The following is a 24850-nucleotide window of genomic DNA, read 5'->3' on the forward strand; positions in this document are numbered from 1 at the left end:
TAATCTGTATTAAAAAGCTTTATTTTTGAGAAAAAAAAAAAAGGTCGTCTATGCTCAACACCAGCCAGAGAAACAACATACAAAATGCTCTAGTGTGGAGACAAAAAGTGCATGTAAAACTGGATATATCCAAGCATGAATACCCATCTGGCACAATCAGACCACAAAAAGGCATGTAACACAAAATGTTACATCTGTTAATAATAGCGCATGAACCATACTTTGTACAGACAGTCATATACCTCAATCTCTATGCTATGGGAGGTAATTATGATGGGCGTCAGAAAAAGAAACCACAAGCTCGAAGCTTTTGTTCTAAAATGTAGTGGACAGCACGCTCTAGTAGGACAGAACATAAAATAGTCTGTGCTTCACAAAAGATACAATACAAACAGTGCAAAGCAAGGCTTTGAGCACTATGTGCAGTCAAATGCACCCAATATCTGGTAAGCCAGGCAAGTAAAACACAAAACCACTGCAGTTTAGGGTAATAAATAGCTATCAAGGAGAACCACGGTGCAGCTCCCTTATGAGTATAGCCTAAAAACGTTAGCACGAACCGTAGTTGATAACTCGGTATGTTTAGATGGCGCAGCCTAAAGCACATTCTCACACAGCAAGATTACCGTGCACACTTTTTTTTTAGGCAAACAAGCCGTTGGGGCAGACACAAGTCGCACCAGATTTGGGCCTCAAGAAAAGGCGCTAACGACACAACAAATGCACGGAAGGCACACAGCTTCTAAAACAACCCTGAGCAACAAATATGCTTCGATGCAGTCACACTCAAATATAAAGCATAAGCTTTGCTGTATGTAGTTATACTACACTACCGGTTCCTCTTCCTAGTAGGCTACTACTATATTTCGTGTTCACCTAAACTCTGCAGAATAGCCGACATGCAGCCCCAAATACCAAGTATTAGGACGACTAAACACAGCCGCAGAGGTTTGCAGTGCAAATATAGCACAATGCTAGAGTATCGCTCCATGAGCACTAGCTCCAGTAACAATGTAAAGCAACCTTTGCAGCCCTTTTGAGCCACGACACTTTCCAAAGCTAATACTTTGAGTGAGCTTCTAAAAAATACATTTCTTACAAATACATTGCACATTTTGGACAACACAGAATACAGAGCCATAAACAGGACCGGTGTCTTAAATATGCTGACTAACAAAAAGAAGAATGTCCGACAGAAATAATTTCAACATGACAAGTAGAATGTGCACAAGTGATTTGGACCAATAAACACAGAATTCGGCAGCATCAACACTACTAATATCTCACAACTTGTGCAAGCCATGGCTGATGTTCATGCCATAAGGCAAGGCCAAGAAAAAAAAAAATAGAAACGGAGGGGAGGAAAAAAAGTGAGAATTTTAAGGTTCACTGAGAATATGCCATCACCAACTGTCGAGTCATTCAGAGGTGACACGTTTGTTTTACATATGTAAGGAAAACGCACCTTAACAAGCATGAAATCGAACCTAATGCAGAGAGATGAATGCATCGAAACTGAAGCCTTGTTTACAGATTCACATGCTAAATGCATATCTGTGGCTCAATGCAGTGCACCACACCTTTCACAACGGCGTCCACAAACAAAAAGTGAGAAAAAAGGCGTCCAAGTGCCACTGATGGCCTGTACATTTTGTGCCTTTCAGATGGCGTCAAACATATTTCACTCTCCTCAATATGTGTAGTGAATAGGAAGTTATTGGGCAGCTTAGATAAATACAAGAAAATTAAGAGAGACAGAGCAATACCAGATACCAGAATGTGGGAGTTGCTGCATCTGCCATCAGCTTCAACAGAGAGCAACCATGTGAACAGGCATATCAGGTGTAGCCAACATCAGGTCACAGACATGTTTTGCCGGTTGACAGACAGCAAATTAGAATGCACTGCCACACCCATCAATGCAGGCAAAACAAATTGCCTGCCCTAAGATAACCCACAGAGCTGAAGGATAGAAAATGTGAGCTTATAAATGCCTTAACATTGCTCCTGGAGGTCTATACACAAGCTATCTCTCTACTCAACTGCTTCGAAGGGCAAGAAAGGGAAGAAAATGCGTAGAATCTAGGACAGTACAAGAAAGCCTGCAAAGCGTACAACAAAAAAAAAAAGAGAAAGTAGTCGGACTCAGTTGGCTGGTTCAACATAGTTTGCGGGCAGCATCCCTGAAAGCCCTGTGCGTTGTACAGTGCCTGTCATCCAACCCTCATCGATGGGCACGCAGCTCACAATCATATCACCATCCAGGAAGCTCACTTCATCAACATCCTGGGCAACATAGTCGTACATTGCTCGAAAGGTTCGCTGTAGAGAGAGAGAGAGAGAAAAAACAAATTAAAATCAATACAAATGACATAAAAATTAACTGAGACAGGGATAGTCTGGATAATTGTTTGCTGTGAAAAAAGTTGAACAAATAAAATGACCATTAGCAGCATAACACACAGGGAGTGTTATGCTGCTCAGTGTAAAATTTTGGGGCTGCTTAATGCACTTTAGGATGGCAATGTAATAGCAGCATGCTCTAGATCCATTGCACATGGATGAAAGTTGATGAAGGCGTAGTGGTCTAATGCCACGTTTGATAAACAATTCCAGCCGTGACAAGTGGTCACAAATTTAAGTTTCTAAATTAATCAGCAAGTAGACAGCTGCACAAAATAAAAAAAGGAGGACAAAGATTTTGTGCTGGAACTAGTGCAACGGTTTGACCTTGCAAGCTGCTGCAACATCAACAAAATGCTGTGTGCATACTGGGCTTTTAATGTGCTAGACTTACCCCACTTGGCATCTGAGTTTGAGGAGGCATCATTCGCTGTGTAGCATGGGCAGGTTCTGGAACAAAATATAGAGAGGCCTTGCATACACTGAGCAAAACTGCGAATCATAAACAGCCTTCTACAACATCGTACATCAAGTCAGAAAAATCCGTTTTTCATTCCATTCCTGATTTGCTCATACGAACCTTCGCACTACTCATCACTCTACTTACCAATTCATCCCTAGTAAAATCAATATAATAAAAAGGAATGCAGCAAACAACCTTCACAAAAAGAGTCAAGAACACTGTACATTAAAGCTGATACCTTCCTCATTCCCTGAATAAAGGACCAAATTACAGTGTATCCCGAATATATATGAGTGTTTAACTGAACCTCTGTTCCAAATGTGGGTGCCCTCCTGTCTGACTGGGAGCAAAATTGCAAACATTGAACTGCTATAACATTGCTAATATTTGTTATATAAAAAAAAGTGTTCCTAACATTGTATTCATTAAGCTTTCTAGTACCTAGCAAAGTGTCCATGTAAATGTTTTGCAGTGCGGTTATTTTTAATTGTTACCACAAATTACGAACAATTTAATTACATGTCTCGAACTAATTGGCCAACTTGAAATATAGTTACATGTTTGAAATCAGTGCAATAAACTGAATCAGAATACCCGGGCTTATCAAATTTGGTCAAAAATTGGAAAAATAACATTAAGAGGCATGTGCCCCCTTAAGTTTTTCACATGAATAGTGCTTCAGTTCACCAAAAAAGGTTGCTGTAGGACATTGCTGTTAATCACAAGTTTACCCCATAAACAGCATTTCAAAGCTTTTTTTTTTTTGTTCTCACCCACTGCACAGGACTAAGAAAGACATGTATGTACCAGTAGTTATTGTATCAACATCTTTGTTGTGTAGATGCATTGAATGCGTAATACAATTCTCTCCACTATATTTCATTATAGTACCTCCAATCTTTCTTTGGGCAATCAGATATCCAGGGAAGAAGCTACCGCTGTCCACACCTACAGTTTGCTTCCTTTATTTCTTTTTATAAACCACTGCCACCACTACCGCTGCCACAGGAACAGCACGACAATGTCAGCCAAACCACATCACGAAGTCGTAAGAATTATCAAGTCCCTGCGAGACTTACTCTGTGCTTTTTTAAGAACCCTTCACTTGGCTACGTGCAGTAGTTGAGTACCTTGCAGAGAGATGTCAACAAGATTTTTGTAAAGCAGTCAACGCTTACTGATTATAAGTTTCTGCCTGCAAATAAGTGGAAAATGTAGGCTTATTCCCTTTCACTAAAATTTCTTAAGTTCGTCATTTTTTTCTTCCTTGTTTCAACTTAGCCCGGTTATAACAATAATATTTTCTTGGCACTTCAATAATGCTATAAGTGGGTTTGACTGTAGACAGATAAAAACATTCTCAGTGAAATTTTACAGCGTTTCTAACAAAGCCACTAGAAATCGACCACTCGAGCCAAAACTCCACTGCTAAAAGAAAAAAAAGGAAACAAGAAGAAAAACAACTGGATGCTTAAACTGCAGTGTTCTACACCATTCACACACCAGACCAATTATACCTTAATGACACACTTCAAGAAGTTTTTTTGGTGTCATGAATGAGAGATAGTTATCAATGCTAAAAAAACAAAACTATTCTTATGAGAATAACACATAAGAAGAAACCTTTCCATTTTTACAACGGAGTTAATGGTACCTTCCTTTCTGATGTAAGCAGATGTAAGTTCTTAGGGCTGTGGATTGTGAATTACGTTAACTGGTCTACCCATATTAACTATGTAATTAATTGCAAGCAATAACTGTCAACTTTTATTCCTCAGGCATGCACTAAAGTTTTCTATTCCTCCTGTAATTCTCGTGGCTTAAAAATCAGTTGTATCACTGTATCAAAATCATGCTTGTGCGATCCTGCTAAATATTACCACGCAAATCCAGTGATCGCAATAAAATTATTTCCATGAGAGTTTGACAAACAGTAACACATGGTTACAATAATAAGTGAAAAAATTTTGTTACTTTTCGTTTCACCCCTGTTTTGGTTACATGCAGGTCTCGCGTGGAGACTCGAAAGGACAGTGCAGAACAGCAACTGTGCACTGCCCATGCATCTTTTTAATGAAAACGCATTGCTAACTGCATTAGATGAAAATCCGTTGGCAACTGTTGTTGCTGTTGCCGCTGAAGCGAGAATGGTCCCCAAAAGGTGAGGCATCACTGGCTTCAGCTAGGTAACATGAGGCATGCGGCCAACCAAGGCGTAAGCCCAGCATCAAGGCCAAACGCGGTACAGGAAGGGCAGATGACATCATTTCTGACGAAAGTAGTGGAAACGACCCTTCGAAGCCAAGCACTCTGCAAAGGTGAGAGGCTGCCACCAAGACAATGCACCAAGACAATTAGGTGCTACCAAAGCGGGTACAGTGCTTAGCCTTTGGCCCATATTTTGCAGAGATGGAAGATGAAGCAGACATAGACATACTGCAGCTGCACCTCGCAAGCACCCAAACGCAGGTGAGGCAAGCAAACGGAAGGATCAAGCTTGCCGGGGGAAGACAACTGCACTAACAAGTGTTTTTCCATTTCCATATTCAAGAACTCTTAAACAGAATATTTTTGGTGTCCTACTACTTTTTTTGCTGCTTCTGAGCATGAACTGTGATAGTATCCCAAGGTGCAACATTCCAAAAGCAATACTAATGCAGGTTGTAGTGTTTGCCAGAGAGATGTGCCAATGGTGCCAGCGCATGGTGCGTTGTAGAGGTGTGCATGGGCCCAAACTGCGCGCCCGAGCCCAGGCCCTATGCTACAGACCTGAACCCACTCGCCTTGACAGTTAAAGGGCCTCAAAGCCCGTTCCCACTTGCGACTCGCAGCGATCGTGCGACCACTCTGGTGGAAAAGCGACAGTCGCAAATGGTCGCATCGGTCGAAAAGCGACTGCCGCGGGCCGTTCCAGCACGGCTCGATTTCCAGTCACGCGACTGCTGGTCGAAAACCGCTAAACCAATCAGCGGCTCAGCTGACGTGAACTTCAGTTAGCCTTACTCTACGTGGTGAACAGTTAAGGTAGACACGATGTGGGAAACAACCCGCAAGTCGTATTCGCAAGTGTGAACATCGGTTGCTCTCTGGTCGCGCGTCCTTCGCGAGTCGCAAGTCTGAATAGACCTTAAGGCAATGCCTCCTAAACTACTCAAGGCCTGTGCCCCGTCTTAATGACGTCACTGTCCACCGGCCTACTGGACGCGTTCTACTGAATGCGCACAGGGAAGCATCACAATTCAAGAAGCAGCGTCCGAACGAAGGAACTCAAGCGTCCCTTATTCCCCCCCCCCCCCCCCCCCCCCCTCTTGCTGTACGCTGCTATCTTGTTGAGCCAGTCGCTTCTGCATGTCCCATTTTTCTCGCGCGCGTTCTGCGGCATGAAGGCTTCGGCATGCCAAAAAAGTGTTGTGTGCCTACATGTCCAAGTAACTACAAGACGGGGAACAAGGTTAAAGTATTTTCATTCCCAAAGAATGAGGAGCTCTACAAAAATGGCTTTGTGCAATTCCCCAAAATGATTTCGTGCCTACTGCCGATAACAAGGTACGAATCAATTTTCTCTACTGTTGCCACAAATGCACGGTGCGTAAGGATTCCCTGCCAGCGATAGATTCCCCAGATGAGAAAAAATGCGCTGGGAGGAGTGTCTTGCTCCTGCTATACAAGTGTCTGTAGCCAGCTATCAAGAGGAACAAATGCAGAGTAAATTTTCATAAACTGCATAAAATGATGGAGCGGCTAAAAGTGAAATGTATTCCGGTTCAATGCACTGTTATTAGTCACCCAGACTGTACCATGTACTGTCCTGTACATCGTAAATGAAAGCGGGCCGGTTCTACAGCCCTCTGTGATTGTTTTCGCAGGTCTTCGTATCACTGCATATGTTTCACGGCAACTCAGTGAAACGTTTAGGAGATTCGGTTGTGCCTGACGGGGTCACTGATATCAATATCCTTCTTGATATATTAAATAGGTCGCGGCAGATTCCAGATGACAAAGGACCATCTAGTGGCTGTACTGGCCTGATAGTAAACCTCTTTTGAAAGATCGAGCAAACCGTCCATGAAAACAGAGAGATGCTGTTAGTTTTTCGGTGAACAAGAGGGAATGCAACAACGCTGCTGATGTTGCAAATACTGATACAAAAAAGTGCAAATTGAAGACATCGACTTCAAAGAGAAGTTATCACTGTTACTGCTATTGACAGTGTCATGTCAAGCCATGTGATGTGCAGGCCTGATGTCTAGGAGGCGTTGCCTGAGCCCGACCTGGCCCAGCCCTGTGCTCAGACTCGAGGTCCCGGCCTGACCTGCTATAATTGCAGCTGGAGCAATAATACAGAAAGAAGGGAACAATTTCAGGTTGGGTTTATTTCAAGACCATTAACTGTCAAGTTCTCATGTTTAAGATGACCAATTTGTAAACATATAGGCAGAGCACATATATTCACTCATTCTAAGTTATTATGCAAAAACAACTAGTTATGCAGTGATGAATGGTTGAGGCATTTGTGCCAGTCTTGAACCATGAATCGGGCAGCGCTGCAGTTTCGTTCGCTGCTCTAATTTGTGACTCGAATGACTGATACATTCTCTGCGAGAAGAGCAAGTTTTGGATATAAGGCTTCCTTGCTTCTTGTACTCGGCGAGTTTGTCTCGCTCAATGTGTGCCCTTCTGACAGGCTCTAGCAAAGTACAACCGCTGCATGGAGTGAAGACATATATTCGCGCTGTCACAGAAGTTGAGTGTACTCGGGATCAGTGAATACGGCCAGGGCCCGGCCCGCTTGAAAAGAACATAAATTAGCCCGGGCTCGAGGCAGGGGGCTTCCAAGTGGCCCAAGCCCGTGAGCACCTCTAGTGTGTTGTCAGCTGTGGCCCCTTGTTGAGACCGTAGACGTTGCTCTAATGTCACTTCATGTAGTTGTGCCAAATATTCAGTAACTCAGCACTAGCTAACAGATAGTAGGTGCAGTGAGTTCATTAAATCAAAGTCAACAGCTGCAACACTTTGGTCACATGGAGCTCTCAAACACATGTAGTTCAATGTGGGTGCCGCTAATGAACCGAGAAACTTCACAATATCGGGGAAATTCCTTACACGGAGGTTCGTTATACCCATATCTAACCATTTTGGGTCTGCTTTTCAGAAAGTAAGCCATTTTTAATGCAATCTCCAGAAAAAATCTAAAATATATCTCTAAATAAAAAAAAATAAGACGACGTTTAAGTAGGTCTAGTTTCAGTATTTGAAGGACACTCGCATGCTGCGATGAACAATTAGACGAGGCAATACCCTTTTCCACCGCTCAATGCCCGGCCAATATGTACAAAAATAATTAAAATGGCCACACGAGAGAGAACAGTGAACCCTCAACTAACCGGTGGCTCCCCAATACTGCAACATACTAGCACTCCTAGCCTAACAACATTCCAATTGCAGACCTGTCCACTGAATGCTTCAACTCACCTCGGTAGTAGTGCTGAGTCTGAGGTGGATTATAGCCTACGGCAGAAGATCCGTAGTTGTCATTGAGCGGATCGTAGTCTGCAATCGATCCTACCTTCCGCACAGGCTGAGTTTGCACTGAAATGGGAAGCCAGAGAAAGATGCACATAAACTTTACGCCGCCTCACATTTGCTGCACCTCACTGGCTCCACTAAGGGTATTACCAAACATTTTTTTGCAGAGCACCACATTTTGAATTACTTCCTGAATGCTTAATATGTACAATAAGAACTCGGTTTATAGGGTTTAACATCTAAAAGTGACAGCAGCTATGAGGGATGCCGTAGTGGCAGGCTGCGAAATTTTCGACCACCTGGGTTTCTTTAACGTACAATGACATCACATAGTACATATCGCCTTGTGTTTTGCTTCCAACAAAATGCGGCTGCTGCTGTGGCTGAGATCGAGTTCGTATCAATGGGATCAGCAGTCAAGTGTTCAACCACTGAACGACCGTGGCGGGGACCCGAAAAAAGGAAGACATCATTAATTACACAATTATGCAAGAATTTTAATAAATAAATGCTCAAACAGTAAAAAAATAAAAATTACACCCAGTTTGCATAGTATGCATAGTATGCGAAATATGTGCATAGCCCTGCTTATCACTGCTATACTTTTCATGCATTTTACACTGTTATGCTTTGTTTTGCTTTGATATTAAACATTGCCATGCATTTGATTCCACTTTTTGTACATGGTTCATCATTGTTTATTTTCATTTTTTTTTACATTTTCATGGAGATGAACGAACACTGTTTTGTGATCTGCGTTGTAATATCTGCAAGTAGCTGCAATATCAAACTCAGTAGAATCACGCTCCCGCTGTCTTTGTAACCGTTGTACTTCAGCATGATGAGCACGGCGCACCTGTGCCGCAGTGCCAGACGGCCTGGCTTCATCCATTGTGACGAGAAGCAAACGTGCACGTCCTCAGCTTTCTTTGCACCATCTTCCCTGGTTCTTATTACAAATGAACGAAAATAGGCACAATGTATTGCATCCTGCTTTGGAATGAACTACTCTGTGCCCAAAAGGTCTGGGCTGGGATCTTAGGGGGAGAGAGAGAGAAATTTGAGGATAATGTAGGGTATGAGCAAAACAGATGTTCCAGAGTTTCAGCATCAACACATTCTGAGCAGTGAAAGAATGTCTCTAGGACGAAGAAAGATAATCCAAGAGCATGGGAATGCGCTTGAAGGCAAGCGCCAGTTAAAGAACGGGGGTAAAAACAAGCTGCTTCACGACGCAGCGAGCGGCTCAGAGCCAAGGTCCAGGGAGCACTGCGCGTACAAGTCTACTGTCCACGAAGGCTGAGGAGTGACTGATGCGAGGGGAGAGATGCCGAAGTTGAGGAAACATGAGCAATACACGACTGCTCAGTCCGGAGACACAGCTTGTACAACGCTGCCCGGTAATGGCCGCAACGTCTGCAAATGTGACGCCCCTCTCTCACTGTCTTACTCTCTCAGTGGGTGCATCTGTGCGGCCGCTCCGCCCCCTTCTCTTTCTCCTCTTCATGGAGAAACGAACAGAGAAAGAGAGAGAGCGGCTTCTGCTGCAGCTGTGCGGCCGCTCTGTCTCCTCAAAACTGAGCTGCGCAATGCACGCGTCGCCAACTTCTCTTTCTTCACTTCAAGATCACGAAGAGAGAGAGAGAGAGAGTGGACAGACATCAGCGAAATCCGTGGTTGCGGCTAGTAGTGCTACGCACTAAAAAGAGCCAATGGGTAAGATACTTAGAATTCTGGTACAAAGCAAAGCTAATTGCAAAATTAGCAGACTATATCTTCAGAGCACAGTTAGCCAGCAAAATAAGCTCGGTTACGAGTTAGCATATTAGTCATGAATTTTCATTCTCAATCTTCATTCCTGCCTAGCAACAGCTGCGCATCAAGATAGAGTTAACAGGAGAGGTGTGCAAATACCGTAAAAACCCGTGCATAATATGAACCCACATTTAATATGATATAATTTCGGGATAGCAAAAGCAGAAAAAAAAAAAAAGTTTTCACCCGCGTATAATGCGAGACAAAAGTTCAGTAAAAGTATTTATTTGAGCAACATTTATTTGAGCAACAATCCGTGGTTGCGGCTAGTAGTGCTACGCACTAAAAAGAGCCAATGGGTAAGATACTTAGAATTCTGGTACAAAGCAAAGCTAATTGCAAAATTAGCAGACTACATCTTCAGAGCACAGTTAGCCAGCAAAATAAGCTCGGTTACGAGTTAGCATACTAGTCATGAATTTTCATTCCCAATCTTCATTCCTGCCTAGCAACAGCTGCGCATCAAGTTAACAGTAGAGGTGTGCAAATACCGTAAAAACCCGTGCATAATATGAACCCACATTTAATATGATATAATTTCGGGACAGCAAAAGCAGAAAAAAAAAAGAAGCTTTCACCCGCGTATAATGCGAGACAAAAGTTCAGTAAAAGTATTTATTTGAGCAACATTTCACATTTGCCCCAAGAGGCCTATGCGCTCCGTGCTTTCGCATCCAGCACCCCCGCCCCGCACGAGGCGTCGAATAATGCCATGAACTATCATGTGCCGGTACTAGTTCACTTCCCTTCTCGTGTCGACGACACGCTTGATAGGAGAATTTCCCATTGTTTTAAAACCAGCAGGTCGCTTTCAGCTCGGACATGGGACAGCAGCGCACAAGCTGCTAGCCATCATGCACCACGCCGCGCTAGTTTGTGTCTAGCACCACACACAAGCACATGGCATGCGTGCCTAGAAAGTGTTCTTAGATTCGGAGTTTTTGCGATCGTCGTTGTACAGTATGTGTATCGTCTGCTGAGAGCCCCTTGCTGGAGACATCTTTCAGTATAAACTCTTCTTCAATACCTCTAAACGCACTCGGTATCCAGCATTTGGTCGAGAGCGCAACCGATGCGCTCCTTGGGAATACTGGTAAAGCATCCGAGATTCGGCTGTCGGCATGGCCAGCATGGCTAGGGAGGCCAATGAAAGATGTGCAATGTGCCGAGTGACCCTTTCACCATTTCTACATCGTGCAAAGTGCAATCAACCTCCTTCCGGTCGCATGAGAGTTGCAGGTACCACAGTCTCGAGGATCAAGGGGTCAGCGTGGTGAAATCACAACCCCCGACGCCACCACTAGATAGTGCCCCCTCTTGCTGGAAGCCTGATCCAGATAGCGCTGATCAATAATGAGACCAGAAGTGCGGATTTAGGATGAAATTTCTTCGGATTCGCATATAATACAAGGTGGAAATCTGATATGATAAAATTGGGAAAAAAAAACCTCGTATCACATGCAGGTTTTTACGGTATTTAAAATTTTGAATAGTTTTCGAATAGTAATTGTGATTAAATTCACAACAGACCTTCATTATTCGAACTCTGTGAATAATTAGAATCGTGAAGGTGCGGTCCGTGAACCCCCTAGGTGTTCAGAAATTAGCAATTCTTTTTCCTGATCTAAACTGGGAGCCAAACATTCTAACACTTCTAAATGGCAGTATCTCGCACTTGTTTTCTTTTTCGCGGCAACCGTGCTGGTCATTCTCAATCTTCGGCAGAACCTGAAGTTGCACACCTTATGCCACGGTAGGCAAGGAAATAATGTATGACAGAAGCCTCGCGCTCAAAGCTAGTGTGGGTAATCGCGCCATGTACAGTGAAGCACATGCAGTAGAGCACCCAGTGACGTAACTTTGTTCTTGCACCTTCGTGACAGCGTTTACAAGGTTTGCAGTCGAGTGAAATCAATGTGAGAGGCCCAAACAAACTATGTATTGCTGTGAATGGTGTGCTTTGGGCTGTATTCCACTACTGACTTTTTTTTTTTTTTTTCATGTAGGGAAGGAGCCTGAAGGGGAAGGACCCATTTATGTTGCTGCTCGTCCATCCATTTTACGAGCCGTCTTATTGTGTTTTGCCACTGCCTTGGCTTCGCGATAATTAACCACCGGCATCGCATGTCCAGTAAGGAGCATTTAATCAACTCCCTTTTCCTCATGAGCAATAAGTCAAACTATGACACCAGACCTTTTTTGCTGAGAGCAACAAATAATTGTAAACACTGTAAACAAAATTACCTGGTAGGCCTTACAAGTTATGCATCACAAATTATGCCAACAATGGGTGAAAAAAAAAAAATATATATTCTAAAATCTTTCTTTCCTCTTTATAGCTGTGCATTGCAGAAAAATGTTTTCCTTACTTTCAACCATCTGCAACCTTTTCAAATTGCTTGAAATTATTCCCCTTATGCCCAATCTTCATAATTTATATTGACTTTGCACATGAAAATTTGTTAATCACACACTTCAAATAAATTTGCTTTTTTTCTGGCCATGGTGCAAAGAAGATTTCGTCTGTAATTAAAACTTGTCAGTGCTCAAAAAATAGTAAAAAGGTAATTTATTCAATTTTCACCCAGTTTGGTTGGATGGTTTATGGGGTTTAATGTCCTAAAGCGACTCAAGCTTATGAGAGGCACTGTAGTGAAGGACTCCGGAAATTTCAGCCAATGGGGTTCTTTAACGTGCACTGACATTGCACAGCACACGAGCGCCTTGCTTTTGCCTTCACAGAAATGCGGCCGCCACGGCTGGGATTCGATCCCGCATCCTTGGGCACAGTTAGTAGAGTTTGCTAATCCTTGAATTCACTTCACAATCAATTTTCTGCTATTCACACAGCTCTAGCTGAGATGACATTCTTCAGGAAGTAGGATGATGTTCGCTAAGCATTATCTTGTTAGGCACAGGCGTAGCTTCTGAAAGCATGCTCGTTGAATTAAAATTCACATATAGCTTGGAAAAAGAAAAAGAAGAAATTGTCAGAAGCTCAATCTGTCACATAACAATACATTAAAAATCTCCATTTTGATTCAAACTGGTTGTTATTACAAGTGTAGTACTAATACAAGTGCCATACCCACACATGTACAAAACACATGCATTTGGAACAAATCCTTTGTATGGTATATACCCGTTGCAATATTTAAACTAAACGACAGAGGTGAAAGCATTACATTTGTGAGGCTTCACAAGTTTCAAGCAATATACCGCGCATGCTCTGTAAGCTGGCACAGCTCATAGTCCACTACATCTTTGATACAAAATTCCAAGCAAATTTACAGCATGTGAACCCCAGAAGTAAATCAGTGTCACTCACAAGTTGTGGGCACACAAATGATCCCCTGCCAAACTGTAGCAGCCACACAGGATTATCACGTGATGTAAGGTGCACGTCATTCATTTGGAAGGTTTGCAAGGTAGGGTACATCAACTGTACCAACTGCCCAATCACCACAATGTCAACACTGCCATGGAGGCCTCCCCTCCCGCCTTTCTTAAAAACTCGAGAGACCTCTCAGTAGCCTGGGAAAATCGCCCTTCTCCCAAGGTGTTCTGGTTTTACATGAGGTGAGCAGCATGCTAGTGTCCACATTCACGCGTGCCTCCACTTTAGCTGGTTCTATCAGCCTTGTACACGGGCGGAACACTCCCTTGTTATGGCATTTGTTTCAGCGTTACCATGCGTAATTGCCTGAAAGCAATAAACGCTCCTTTGATTGAACAACTTGTGTTCGTCCTCTCTGGACCAAACCCACCGTGGTAGCGACTTATCGTATCACGGGTTGGAGGTTAGAGGTCTGATTGTTAGCACTGGCATGGCAGTGCTAGAAGGCAACGACTACATCTAGCCCTTTGAGCACCATTACAAGAATAACCCTTACGTTCTCGGTAACCAATCTGGAGACGAGTCGCCTTTCGGAGCTGTAACCCTCAGGCTGCAAGGTGGTAAGGTGCCCCCATGGCAGGTTCGGGCCAAAGGGGACAAACACAAGTCGTCTACTCGAAGCAGCGCTTAATGCGCTCGAGCAAATATACAATGGCAACACTCAAAAAACAACCATTGTGGTGAGGGAGCATCCTGCCTGCATATAAGGATGAAAGAAACCACAGAAAGGGAGAACTGCAAGTGAAAAGAGGAAACAACTTTCTGCTGACCCCACAGTGGTAAGTCGCATGTGACAGTCGGGCAATGACGGCAGTCTCCTGGGCAGAAGTGTGATTTACGTACGTGCACAGCGACCTACTAAACAAACCAGCGACCTACACTCCCGGACAACTTTTTACGGCTATGCAGCCAAGGCTACGGGGGGGCAGAGTTTCCCTCACAGTGTTACTACACCATGGAATTCTGGCATATCTGGCCTCAGTTGCAGTTTCAGTTCAACCTCTGCCTGAAATTATAGGTTTTGAGCCACCAGCGACGCAGAAATAACATTCTTTAGAATACTTCAGGCCTAAGTGAGCGTAAATTCGTGATGAATAAATATCGCACGCTACGTACTTTCCTGAAACAAGCGTATTGCGAAACATACAGAAACCGGCAGGTAGACGCAGCAGAAGCAGCCGACGTACTCTTCGAAAGATTCCCGACAGATGGCGCAGCTACCCTGTTTGCTCGGGGTATTGTACTGATAAGAAAATGCACTACACTAACGGTGTACACACTTGTGTTGTAGTACAATTGTGATATAATAATGTGAATAATTCCTTAATGGTACAATATTCAATAACACGATACACAAAATTTATGAAGGGACTATATTACGCTGCAAAGTGAGTGTTGCTGCATAGCCATAGAAGTTGTCCGGGAGTATACCTCGTCCTAAGCTGTGGAGAGGAGGTCTCTCTAAGTCAAATAAGGGAAAGAGGGAAGGCCTCCATGGCAGCGTCCCCACGGGGTGTTGGAAAGCAATGAAAGTGGCATGCATGTCCTTCCCCAATAACCTGCTGAAAGACACGCACATATCATCAGCAACAGCAGAAGCAGCCTAATTACACCCACTGCAAAGTAAAGGCCTGTCCTATACTCCCCAGTTAACTCAGTCCTGTGCCAGCTGCATCCACTTCGTCCCCACATACTTCCTAATCTTATCCACCCACCTAACTTTTTGACTGTTGCTGCCACACTTGCCTCCTCTTGAAATTCAGTCTTTTACCCTTAGTGACTTTTGGTTATCTTACTTGCTTATTTAGCATTAATTAACATTGCATAATAATTATGAGTGCCTGTTACCATATGATGGGGGGGAGGGGCTCATGCGTATATTCACAATTTTAAACGTCAGAAAATCTGAAAGCACTAAGCCATAACTAGCTACTAAGCACGCACGTACACGTTAGCATCTTTAGTTGAGTGCAAGGTAGCTGAAACACTGAGGTAACTTCAATTGACCTAACTAAATGAGCTGTTGCCTGCTTTCCACTTTACCTGCTGCAGCATTTTACTGCACAGAACTCAAAGCCAAGTGCCTCACACAGGAAATATTTACAAACTTATACATCTCCAATGGCCAAACGGGGAAAGGTATAAGAAGGCAAAAAGTAAAAGTGAACAAATATACGAAGTAAACCAAAGTAAAATTAGCTGAAGTTAATAAGTTGAAAGCTCTGGCAACAAAGGCGATTTGTAAACGAACTCTCATGCAACCGGATAGTAATAAAAAAAGAAAAGTGGTAAAAGAGGTATTCTTATCAGAAAAAAAAAAAATGCTAAAATCTTTAGGGCCAGTGGCTCATGTATCAAGGCTTTGCAGTACGCACGCAGGCTGCATATTTGAGACCCCCGACTTCACCTAACTAAATGGCACTGTCTACAGTACAAAAACTAGCATTGAGCTATGCTTTAGCACCAACGGAGACACCATGTCATTCTAGACTAGCACACAGCAAGCCCAAGAGAGGGGAACAGACAAACAGTTGGCACGGTGTGGGCAGCGTAGTAGAGTAGGAAGAGGAATGGGGGTACCTGGTCCTTCCTCAGATGTGTAGATAACAGTGGACTGCAGCTTGGAGCTGTAGGGGGAGTTGTTATTGGCCGGGGTATCGTACTCGGCGGCCGCCCGACTCGAGTGTGTTCTGCTGGGCCGCTCCTCGTTAGAGGGAGGAGGAGGGGGTGCTGCCAAAAGGTGGGAAGGAGTGCACACAAGCGCACATGCACATTTGAGCCCTGGGGGAAACACACTTGGCCGGGAAGAACCCAGTGAGTGATGATGTCACAGTAATGCTTAACAAAAAGGACAACACAGAGGAGAGCGGAGACATAAGAGGAAGTTCTTCCACATGTAGCTAGGGCCCATGCACGCATGATACGTGTACGCACGCACACAAACAAATGCAAGCACGGGCAGAGAAACCTGCAGTGAAGTGAAGGAAACAAATCAAAGTCGTCACTAGGGGGTTAGTAAGATGTGTTCGGGATGACAGCACCCTGCACCTACATTTGAGATTCCACTAGCAAGTCATCGCCAAGTTGGAAAGCATAGCATGCAAATGTACCGGATACACCCGAGTTTCACAGAAGCAAGCGGATAATTTATGAAGACACGGTGACAGCCCCCCCCCCCCAAAAAAAATACTAAGCTTTCAAAGCAGCAATATTGGCTTTGAAAGGTCTCGCTCTTACAGACAAAGTCAATAAGGTGCAATGGCAGCCCGTAGGGAGCGAAAGACTGGCTATGAAACATGAAATGCCATGCGAAAGAAACCAAGTTACTTCAGTATAATAGCGAATACTCACGAAATTGAGCGCTGTCAAAGGCAGTGTCCTGCTCTGGAGCTGAAAAAAATAAAGGTAAAAATTAACCAAGAAAAAAAAAGCACTGACAACATGCCATCGAGCTCAGAATAGGACCGAAAATTCAGTGCCGGAAAACCTAAAGTAGTTACGTTATAGACGGGTGCAGCAAAAGGCTCTTTGGGAGAAGTAGCTTAGGATAGGTCTTTACCTCACTAATGCTAAATGCAAAGAAGATGCCCTATCTTAGTAACAGCTCCATGTTTACAAAGAATTACTATACTATTTCCCACCGTCAGCAGCAGAATGCATCAATTAACCAGTCATATATATCAGCTCATGTGCACAGTCCACTCTGAGCTGTACAGAAGTTTTACCAAGTTGAGTAGGTATTTTCACAGCTGCAGCTGAGGCCTTCTTCTTTCTTCATTCATGTCCCCCCCCCCCCCCCCCCCCCCCCCCCCTCTCTCTCCACCAGAAAGTTTTACAACAAAGGAAAGACATTGCACAACAGTGTATTCTTAGCAATGCTGGTGTCCAGCTACACATCACTTGCTAAATTCCAAGGTCACTATATCTTGCACTGTGGTGCAATGCAGAAGATTGCAATAACCCTGCGGGCCTATCTCATTGGAGTGAATGTGCACAAGCATAAGTGCCTGACGTAAGCGGCTTTTTACCATCTGCTTCTGTACAAAGCAACTCAAAAGTGAGTTAGGGCCTCTGAAGCTGCAAGCTTAATGCTACCACCTAGAGCTATTTTAAAAAATGGCTGTGGAAGATTTGGGTGAAGACAGAGATTTGAGTTGTCAAGTGAAATGTAGGTTCAATTATATTCTCCGCTCTTTGAAAGCTGCTGCACACAACTAAGCAATACTTTTATTAGGTGCTAAAACACAAGGCAGTCCTGATTTGCATTTAGAACAGACAGATATATGTGAGGAGACTTCACATGTAACAAGCTATGCGAACGCAGCAAAGGAAGTTACGGCCCACTGAGGCAAGAGTTTTTATTTGTTGTTGTGTGTGTTTGTGCCTGTGTCTGCCAACTCGCAAATGGCACTCATTCAAAGTGACAACTTTCTTGTATGCCATGGCTACAAGCTCTAAATAATGATAATGAACTGAACAGAGATGTGTTAAAATACTGCCACTTGTTCAAGGGCTTCCCTCAGTTCTCCTGTTCATTGTATTTACTGCTCTGTGCACAAGTTACCAGATTTTCTTGGCAACTCACTCATTCATTCCTGACGATCAGATCCGAAACAAAATTAAAACACATGACCATTTAACAGTTCAGAAGGTGCCAGCAGCCAAGAAAAAGAAACTACCCAGACCCGGCAGCCTCAGCTCAATGCTGTATTGCAGCATTAAGCTTGCAAGAACATTTGCATACATGGTCACATCGTCATTCGAGTCAATCCGGATCCACTGCATGTGAAAGTACTAGTAATGCACATACCTCCATTCTAGTACCAAAAGTGAGAGCAACTGTCTCACTTACTTTATAATTGCATCTACTGGACATTTATTTATTCCACCAGTTGTCCTGGCACCCCACTCAGCACACTGCTACTCGCGAGTATTTCTTTAGCATTAATGCATTAACGAGAGAGCGAAGGTATGCCCTGCAGGTGTAGAAAGAAGCGAGGCAGGCAGCATACCCTGATAGTCACTGTGACCATTGCGGTCGGGTGGCAGCAGGCCCCGGCGTTGCTCCATGAGGTTCTTGCGTTCCAGCTCGCCATGGTAGGCCACGTTGCTGATGATCTTGGACGTCTGACGGATGCGCATTGTCTCTGGGTCGTCCGCTACTTGCGTCACCTTTCCTTTCAGCTTCTCAAAATCTTCGTGGTACTTAACCTGAGCCCACCACGATTCCGTTAATTGTGCCAGCTTTACAACAGTGCTTCAAGTAACTGGCCTCTACTACTTGTAACAAACAAGGCACATGCCAGCAAAAGCAAGCAACAACAAACTAACAAAGAAAAAAATCATGCATGGCTTTTATCTCTGAGCTCACTGCCAGTCAGCTGCGGTGAACAAAAACATCATGCCAACATAACGTACTGTACACCAAAGATAAAAGGATGCTGGAAAACACTATTCACAAAGCATGCAGAAACGAAATTTCAGTGTTTAGTAACATGCAATACACTCTTTACCGCAATTTCAGACAACTCTTTATACCTACTCATTCCCGGAAGAAAACCGAGCAGAAATGTTTTTAAAAGAGTGAGAACAAGGAAACCGAAACCGAAATTGGGTTTCGACCAATTGATGACATCAAGAGCGAGCTCTGCGTCCGCAAAAAAAGAGTGACTCGATGAGGCAGAAATTGTTCGCTCTGTCGCATAGTGGGCAACCCCCATGGCAATGGCAATGTGTGCAGCGATTTTGATGCCTGTGCCACCCCATAATTTAGTAAACACTCCCTTAACCCTATTAACCCTTAACCCCCTGTTCCCTCTTTTAAAAGTTTACAAGCCTATCTGTAAGTCAGGGCAGAAGAGATATTTTCCCTACGGCAGTAAAGCAGCTACAACAGCACTGACCAAGCCGATGTGCTTGCAGAGGCAAAGAGAGATCATGGATTAACAAATGCAATATCTCTGCGGCAATGGTGCAGCAGCAGCGATGATGGCGAAGACAAAACTTGGCGGAAGAGCTATGTGACAAACAGGAAATGGCCAATGAGAGCCCGATTAGCTGATTGCATTGTGCACTTCTTGGCAAGAAGCAAATTCTCAATTTCAACATATCCGAGCGAAGAGGCAAGTGACAAAATTTCTTCTTGCGCAGAGCTTGCTGCCGTCACGTTCGAGCAAGTTTTCGCTTACGTGGAACTCAGACTTCACAACAGACCAATTACGACATCATGAATAATGCCACAAAACCTATCATGTCTCCACTATCTGGCTAAAACTGGTGATTATAAGTGACAGCTCAGGTCATTACTTGTCTGAAATGACCAAGAACAAGCTAAAAATTTTTTCCTCCAGCAAAAGCAGACCAAACATTGACAGCAATGCATCCAGCGAGGCCACGTATGCAAGGTTGATCATAGATATTTCCTCATTTGAGGCCAGAAGATAAGAAAATTTTAAATTAATTTTTGCAGCAATAAAATGCCACTCCACTGCAACATTCCAGCAATACCTCTTTCTCACACACACGTGCATGCACATGCACACAAAAAAAAAACAAGGGGAACATTTTTCTGTCATTGGCCTTGCAAGAAAATGTGAGGAAAATGAGGGGCTCGTCACGAGATACATACAAGGGAAGCTAACAGCCACTGACTACAAAAAAAAGCATACAGGATTTTTTTGTGCACTAATATTAAAATGGTGAAGGTCTATTTTTATTCTGAATTAATTATTGATAAAGATATCTACAAGCAATACACATGATAGTAAATAATAATAATTTGTCCACAGCCATGATGGACAACTCAGAACTTTGTGAGTGCAATGAATAAAAACTGTTTTAATCATTACCACAAAACCACAAGACAACATGCTGTGCTGAATATAATAGAGCCAATATATATATATATATATATATATATATATATATATAAACAGCTCAATGAGACTAGTCCATCTTTACTCCCTTCACATGAGAAAGCAGCCCAAAAGAAAGATGTGAAAGATGAGGTGCCTGTTTTTTTGGGCACCAACAGCATGCACTGCACAATACTTACTCAGAAACCATGGAGCAGCTAAGCAATGAACAGAAAACAAGTTTAAACAGTGCCGACAGAGTATACAACTCAATGTAAAAGAATGTGCACAGGCTTGTAGAGCTCACCTGGCTCTGGATGCGGGTGTTTTCTGCAAGCCGTTTGGCCTCTGGCGTGTCTGCCACTGTGGTGTGTTTGGCCTGTGGACAGTGGCTGCAAGACATAGACGTGAAAAGGCTAGTAACTTGATGGACCCAGTAGAGGCATAATGGACCAAGACGTACCTGAAGTTTCTATCAGATCTAACGCATCAGTCCCCATCATGTGGTAGCAACTGGCTTTGTTTCTAGCACCAGACGTGCGCTGCCATGTCACGGTTAGCTTTCAGGGGTATGTTAAGTAACCAGCCATGTGACTCTAGACATGTAGCAGCACTTCACAATTTGGTTAGCACATAGGATGGCAGAGCAGCCAAGTATCGTTTTGATCTTCACTTAAAACAGCACAGGGACACAGGACAAAGACAGAGAAAGGATACACACGGCACTGGCACTTTCAGTACATTGTGTCCTTTTTGTGTGTCTCTCCTGCGCCCCTTTGTTGTTTTAAGTGAAGATGCAAAACCAGCTCTACCAAACTGCCATTTTATCCAAGTGTCTTAGTAAATTGCTCTGAATGTTGTGCATCTGTCTTTTTGAATCTTTGGCTGCCCACATAATAGTTACTTTAGCAATAAGCGGCAAAAAGCGCTGGCTATATCCACCACAAAAGTGCATGAAACTAATGAAGTTTTTCAGCTATAATATCCCTAGCCTTTATTGCAGCAGCGGTCTGCAGCAGTTTCAGCTCAAACATTAGATTACAAGATGTTGGTCGACACAGCTATCGCCAAGTGCTATCTTAAAGCACCAAAAGACCAGATTATCTTTATCTTGTGCAAACTCTTCTCGACATGCCTTCCTAATCGACCAAATTATAACAAATGGTTGTGAAGATACCTTGCAGGCCAAGCCCATCTAAAGACACAACTGTAGGTTACCAAAGACAGAAGTAGGTCCATTCCTGCTTATCATGCCGCTCCTGACATTTTAGGCAATATTTATTCTGCCAGTGGTGGGGAAAATTTCTGAGCCAAAGTTCTCCCAGCACTCTCCTCTGATTGGCTATGGGAAACCAAGTGGCACTGCACCATTAAAGCTGAAGTCTAGCACTTTTTGTCACTCAGCAAAGAATTCAGGCGCTAAGAAGACATTCGATGCCACACACTAGTTAAAATTTCCACCGACATACTCTTGACAGATTCTTGGGCTACGAGCATGGGCAGGCAGCGACCCATTCGTCTTTCTTTTTGAGATGCTCTTCCCGTGAGCCAAATAACATGGCAGTCAAGGAAAGGAGTTTCACAGCACTAAGCATCAATTAGTGTAACTTCTGGTGAGTATACTTACATAAAATAATAAGAGAGCAAAAAGACATCAAACAAGGAAGAGAAATGATATGCACCAGTCAGTTCAAGAACCCTGAATTGCTCCCTCATTCGAAGTGCTTTACGGAGCCTAGCTGAACAAGTGCTTCAGGCAATGTTGGGCTGCTTGCTTGGTGATGGTGCCAGAATATTCCAAGTGGGATGGTGCAAGGATTGGAGGAGGGGGCAGTCAAACTTTTTGTTAAAGACAACACCTCTGTAACGGTGATGAATCTAATGAACAGAACGCAGCAGCAAAAGCATCAAAACTATTTACCAGCAAGGAGGCATAAAATATGGCCTGAATTATCAGGAATTGATGACTGGTCTTTTGGGCGCCTGCCATCTCTTGCCTCCCCTTGGCAAAGGTGCTTCGGTTCGCTATAGCACCCTTAAATTCCTGGTAGCTAAAAATGGCAGCAAGAAAGAACAGAGCTAGAGCGGATCAGTCCGGTATTTATACTGGCAGAGGCTAAAATTAACTGTACCGACAAGATTAGGGCCATGAAAAAGCACAGAAAGTTTTTTCCTTTGACATCCTATGCAGCCGACCAGATCTGTAGAATATACGCCACCAAAATTTGATGCCCTGCCCCAGCTTAGCGTGGCCACCATATGCAGGTGCCAAAATGGTGATGGCTAGGTATAATAGAACTGTACCTAAGGATCACCTTAAAGGAGGTTCTCTCTACAGAAGCCTTGAAGTCATTGCCTGATAATAAATGAAGAAAAGCATTTACTTTAAGGATAATCAAGACGTAAACCAGCATGTCATACAAATGAAGCATGTTCTAGCATTCTTGGATGACATTTCACGAACAAGATAATGTGCTTAAGTCACAAAATGAGATGTTTTTGAGAAAAATATGCATGAAGAGGCAAAGGAATATGACTTTCAACCCCACCTGGAAATGGCAAACTTAGCATTGCAACCCTTAAAAATATATAATGCATGTAATATTGAAACTACTAAGCTATGGGCAACTCGGTCTCATGTATCAGGCAGGATTATGGTAGAGCGAGAGGAAGATGGTTTACACGGTATGAAGGAGCACTGAACAAGGGTAAGAGGGGTACGCCTCAGTTCGCAGGTCGAGCCAACGTTTCGACAAGTGGACTTGTCTTTGTCTGTGCAAATGATCGCTTTGCCCAGACGATGAGAAGTCCACTTGTCGAAACGTTGGCTCGACTTGCGAACTGAGGTGTACCCCATTTACCCTTGTTCAGTGCTAGTGCTCCTTCATACTAGGCAGGATTATGAAGCTACTTTAATTTTTAAAGAGTACCAGGAGTAGGAGCAAGGCATACTACACTGACAACAGTACACCGCTATCCAATATAGCACTTCCAGTATTTAAAACGCAACCTCGAAAGAAAAATTGCGAACAAACCAAGAAATTGAGCTCACTAACTATCGGATTGCTCAATTAAATCAGGAAGAAGGTTCTGCTTTTAACACATGTCTCAACTTGCCCAAGTCCCATGTGAAAGCAAAACTAGTATTCGCACTAGCTAGCAGATTTCGTAACAGAACAAGAAACAAAATCCCCACTGTGACACTGTCTACTTTGTGCTCAAATTTACTGATGTCTAGTGAACCTGCTAGACCCACAAATGAGTCTTCGTTATCAGCCGCCATGCACTTCGTTATGTAAGTGTGCAGCTGATGTTTGTTTTTTTCCCTCACCACGTGCACTGCACGACAACGCACTCACGCGAAAGCACCGGCCCCGCAAGCGAGTGCAGAAGGAAGCCGCATACTTACGCGCTGCAATAAGGAAGCTTGTTGAATCCCTTGTACGTTTTCATGTTTAGCGTCATGCCGCATTCTTGGCACTTGAAGCAACCTTTGTGCCATATCTGTCAGAAAGCATCAAAACACATGTAGCGCGTTGAGAAGCACTTGTTTTGCGCACGCATCACGGCCTGGCCACACCCGCATTTCGAAAGAAACGACTATCCGGCGCAGTGAATTCACAGATCGCTAAGGAAGGGCATGCGACCTAACTTGCCTCGCGAACTCCTTTCACCTAAGAAGATTGGGGGCGCCGCCGAAGAGCGCACGAACGCGTCAGAGACGGCCCCGCCGACCTTGCTTTAGTAACGTGAACCGCAAGCAGTCATAATGCCCTAATTTAGAAGTGACAACTTTGCGGAACCATCTAACGATTAAAGAAACGTGTTTCGAGTGGGCAGTAGAAACGGTGCCGTCATTGTACCATCACAGAAAATCGGCGTTAATGTGAAGAACGATTAGAGACGTTACGGTGCAGCTCGCACAAAACTTCGCCCGTCTTGAAGAGGAGTAGTGTCAGACCAGACCGCAAGATCCGGATTAGCTCAACAGGATATCAGGCGCGGCAGCTTACGTAGACACGGTGTCCACCGGAACGTGGGGATGAAAACGACACACAGCCCTGCCTCTGTTTCAAATCAGCAGTTTTCTAGATGATACTGAGAACACTAAAGGGGCTTACCTTGTCTAAACATTTCAACTCTTCAAGCGGGTACACCGTCTTTTCACAACGCGCACACTTTTTGGAGCTCATCGTCCGCCGCAAGAACACGTACTGAATTACGGTAAAACCAAATAATCCAGAATTTTTTCGTCGAACTTGTCCAAAAACGTCCAGAACACTAGACAGAGTCAAGGAAACACAAGCATTCACAGCCGAAATAGTGACTGAAAAAATTTCTAAAACACGCAGGGTCCTCAAAAAATGTCAACACAAGAAACGGAAAAAAAAG

General features: G+C 43.7%; 1 protein-coding gene across 2 annotated transcripts; it reads right to left on the bottom strand.

Moving 5' to 3' along the window:
• Lasp (LIM and SH3 domain protein Lasp) lies at positions 1-24821 on the bottom strand. 2 transcript variants are annotated; one of them, XM_084606818.1, is made up of 9 exons: positions 24580-24821; positions 23868-23962; positions 20766-20850; positions 18617-18815; positions 16956-16994; positions 16185-16334; positions 8339-8455; positions 2798-2853; positions 1-2322 (listed from the first exon to the last, which is right to left on the bottom strand). In XM_084606818.1, exons 1-9 carry the CDS (start codon positions 24649-24651, stop codon positions 2146-2148), a joined length of 990 nt encoding a protein of 329 aa, XP_084462944.1. In that variant the 5' UTR covers positions 24652-24821; the 3' UTR covers positions 1-2145. The 2 variants fall into 2 exon arrangements, with proteins under 2 accessions (XP_084462944.1, XP_084462945.1); XM_084606819.1 differs by lacking the exon at positions 16185-16334.
• Positions 24822-24850: the final 29 nt, after the last annotated feature.

The sequence above is a fragment of the Amblyomma maculatum genome, chromosome 6 (assembly GCF_055883805.1).
Source record: "Amblyomma maculatum isolate TAMU_Amacu chromosome 6, ASM5588380v1, whole genome shotgun sequence".
In the NCBI taxonomy this organism is placed as follows: Eukaryota; Metazoa; Arthropoda; class Arachnida; order Ixodida; family Ixodidae; genus Amblyomma; species Amblyomma maculatum.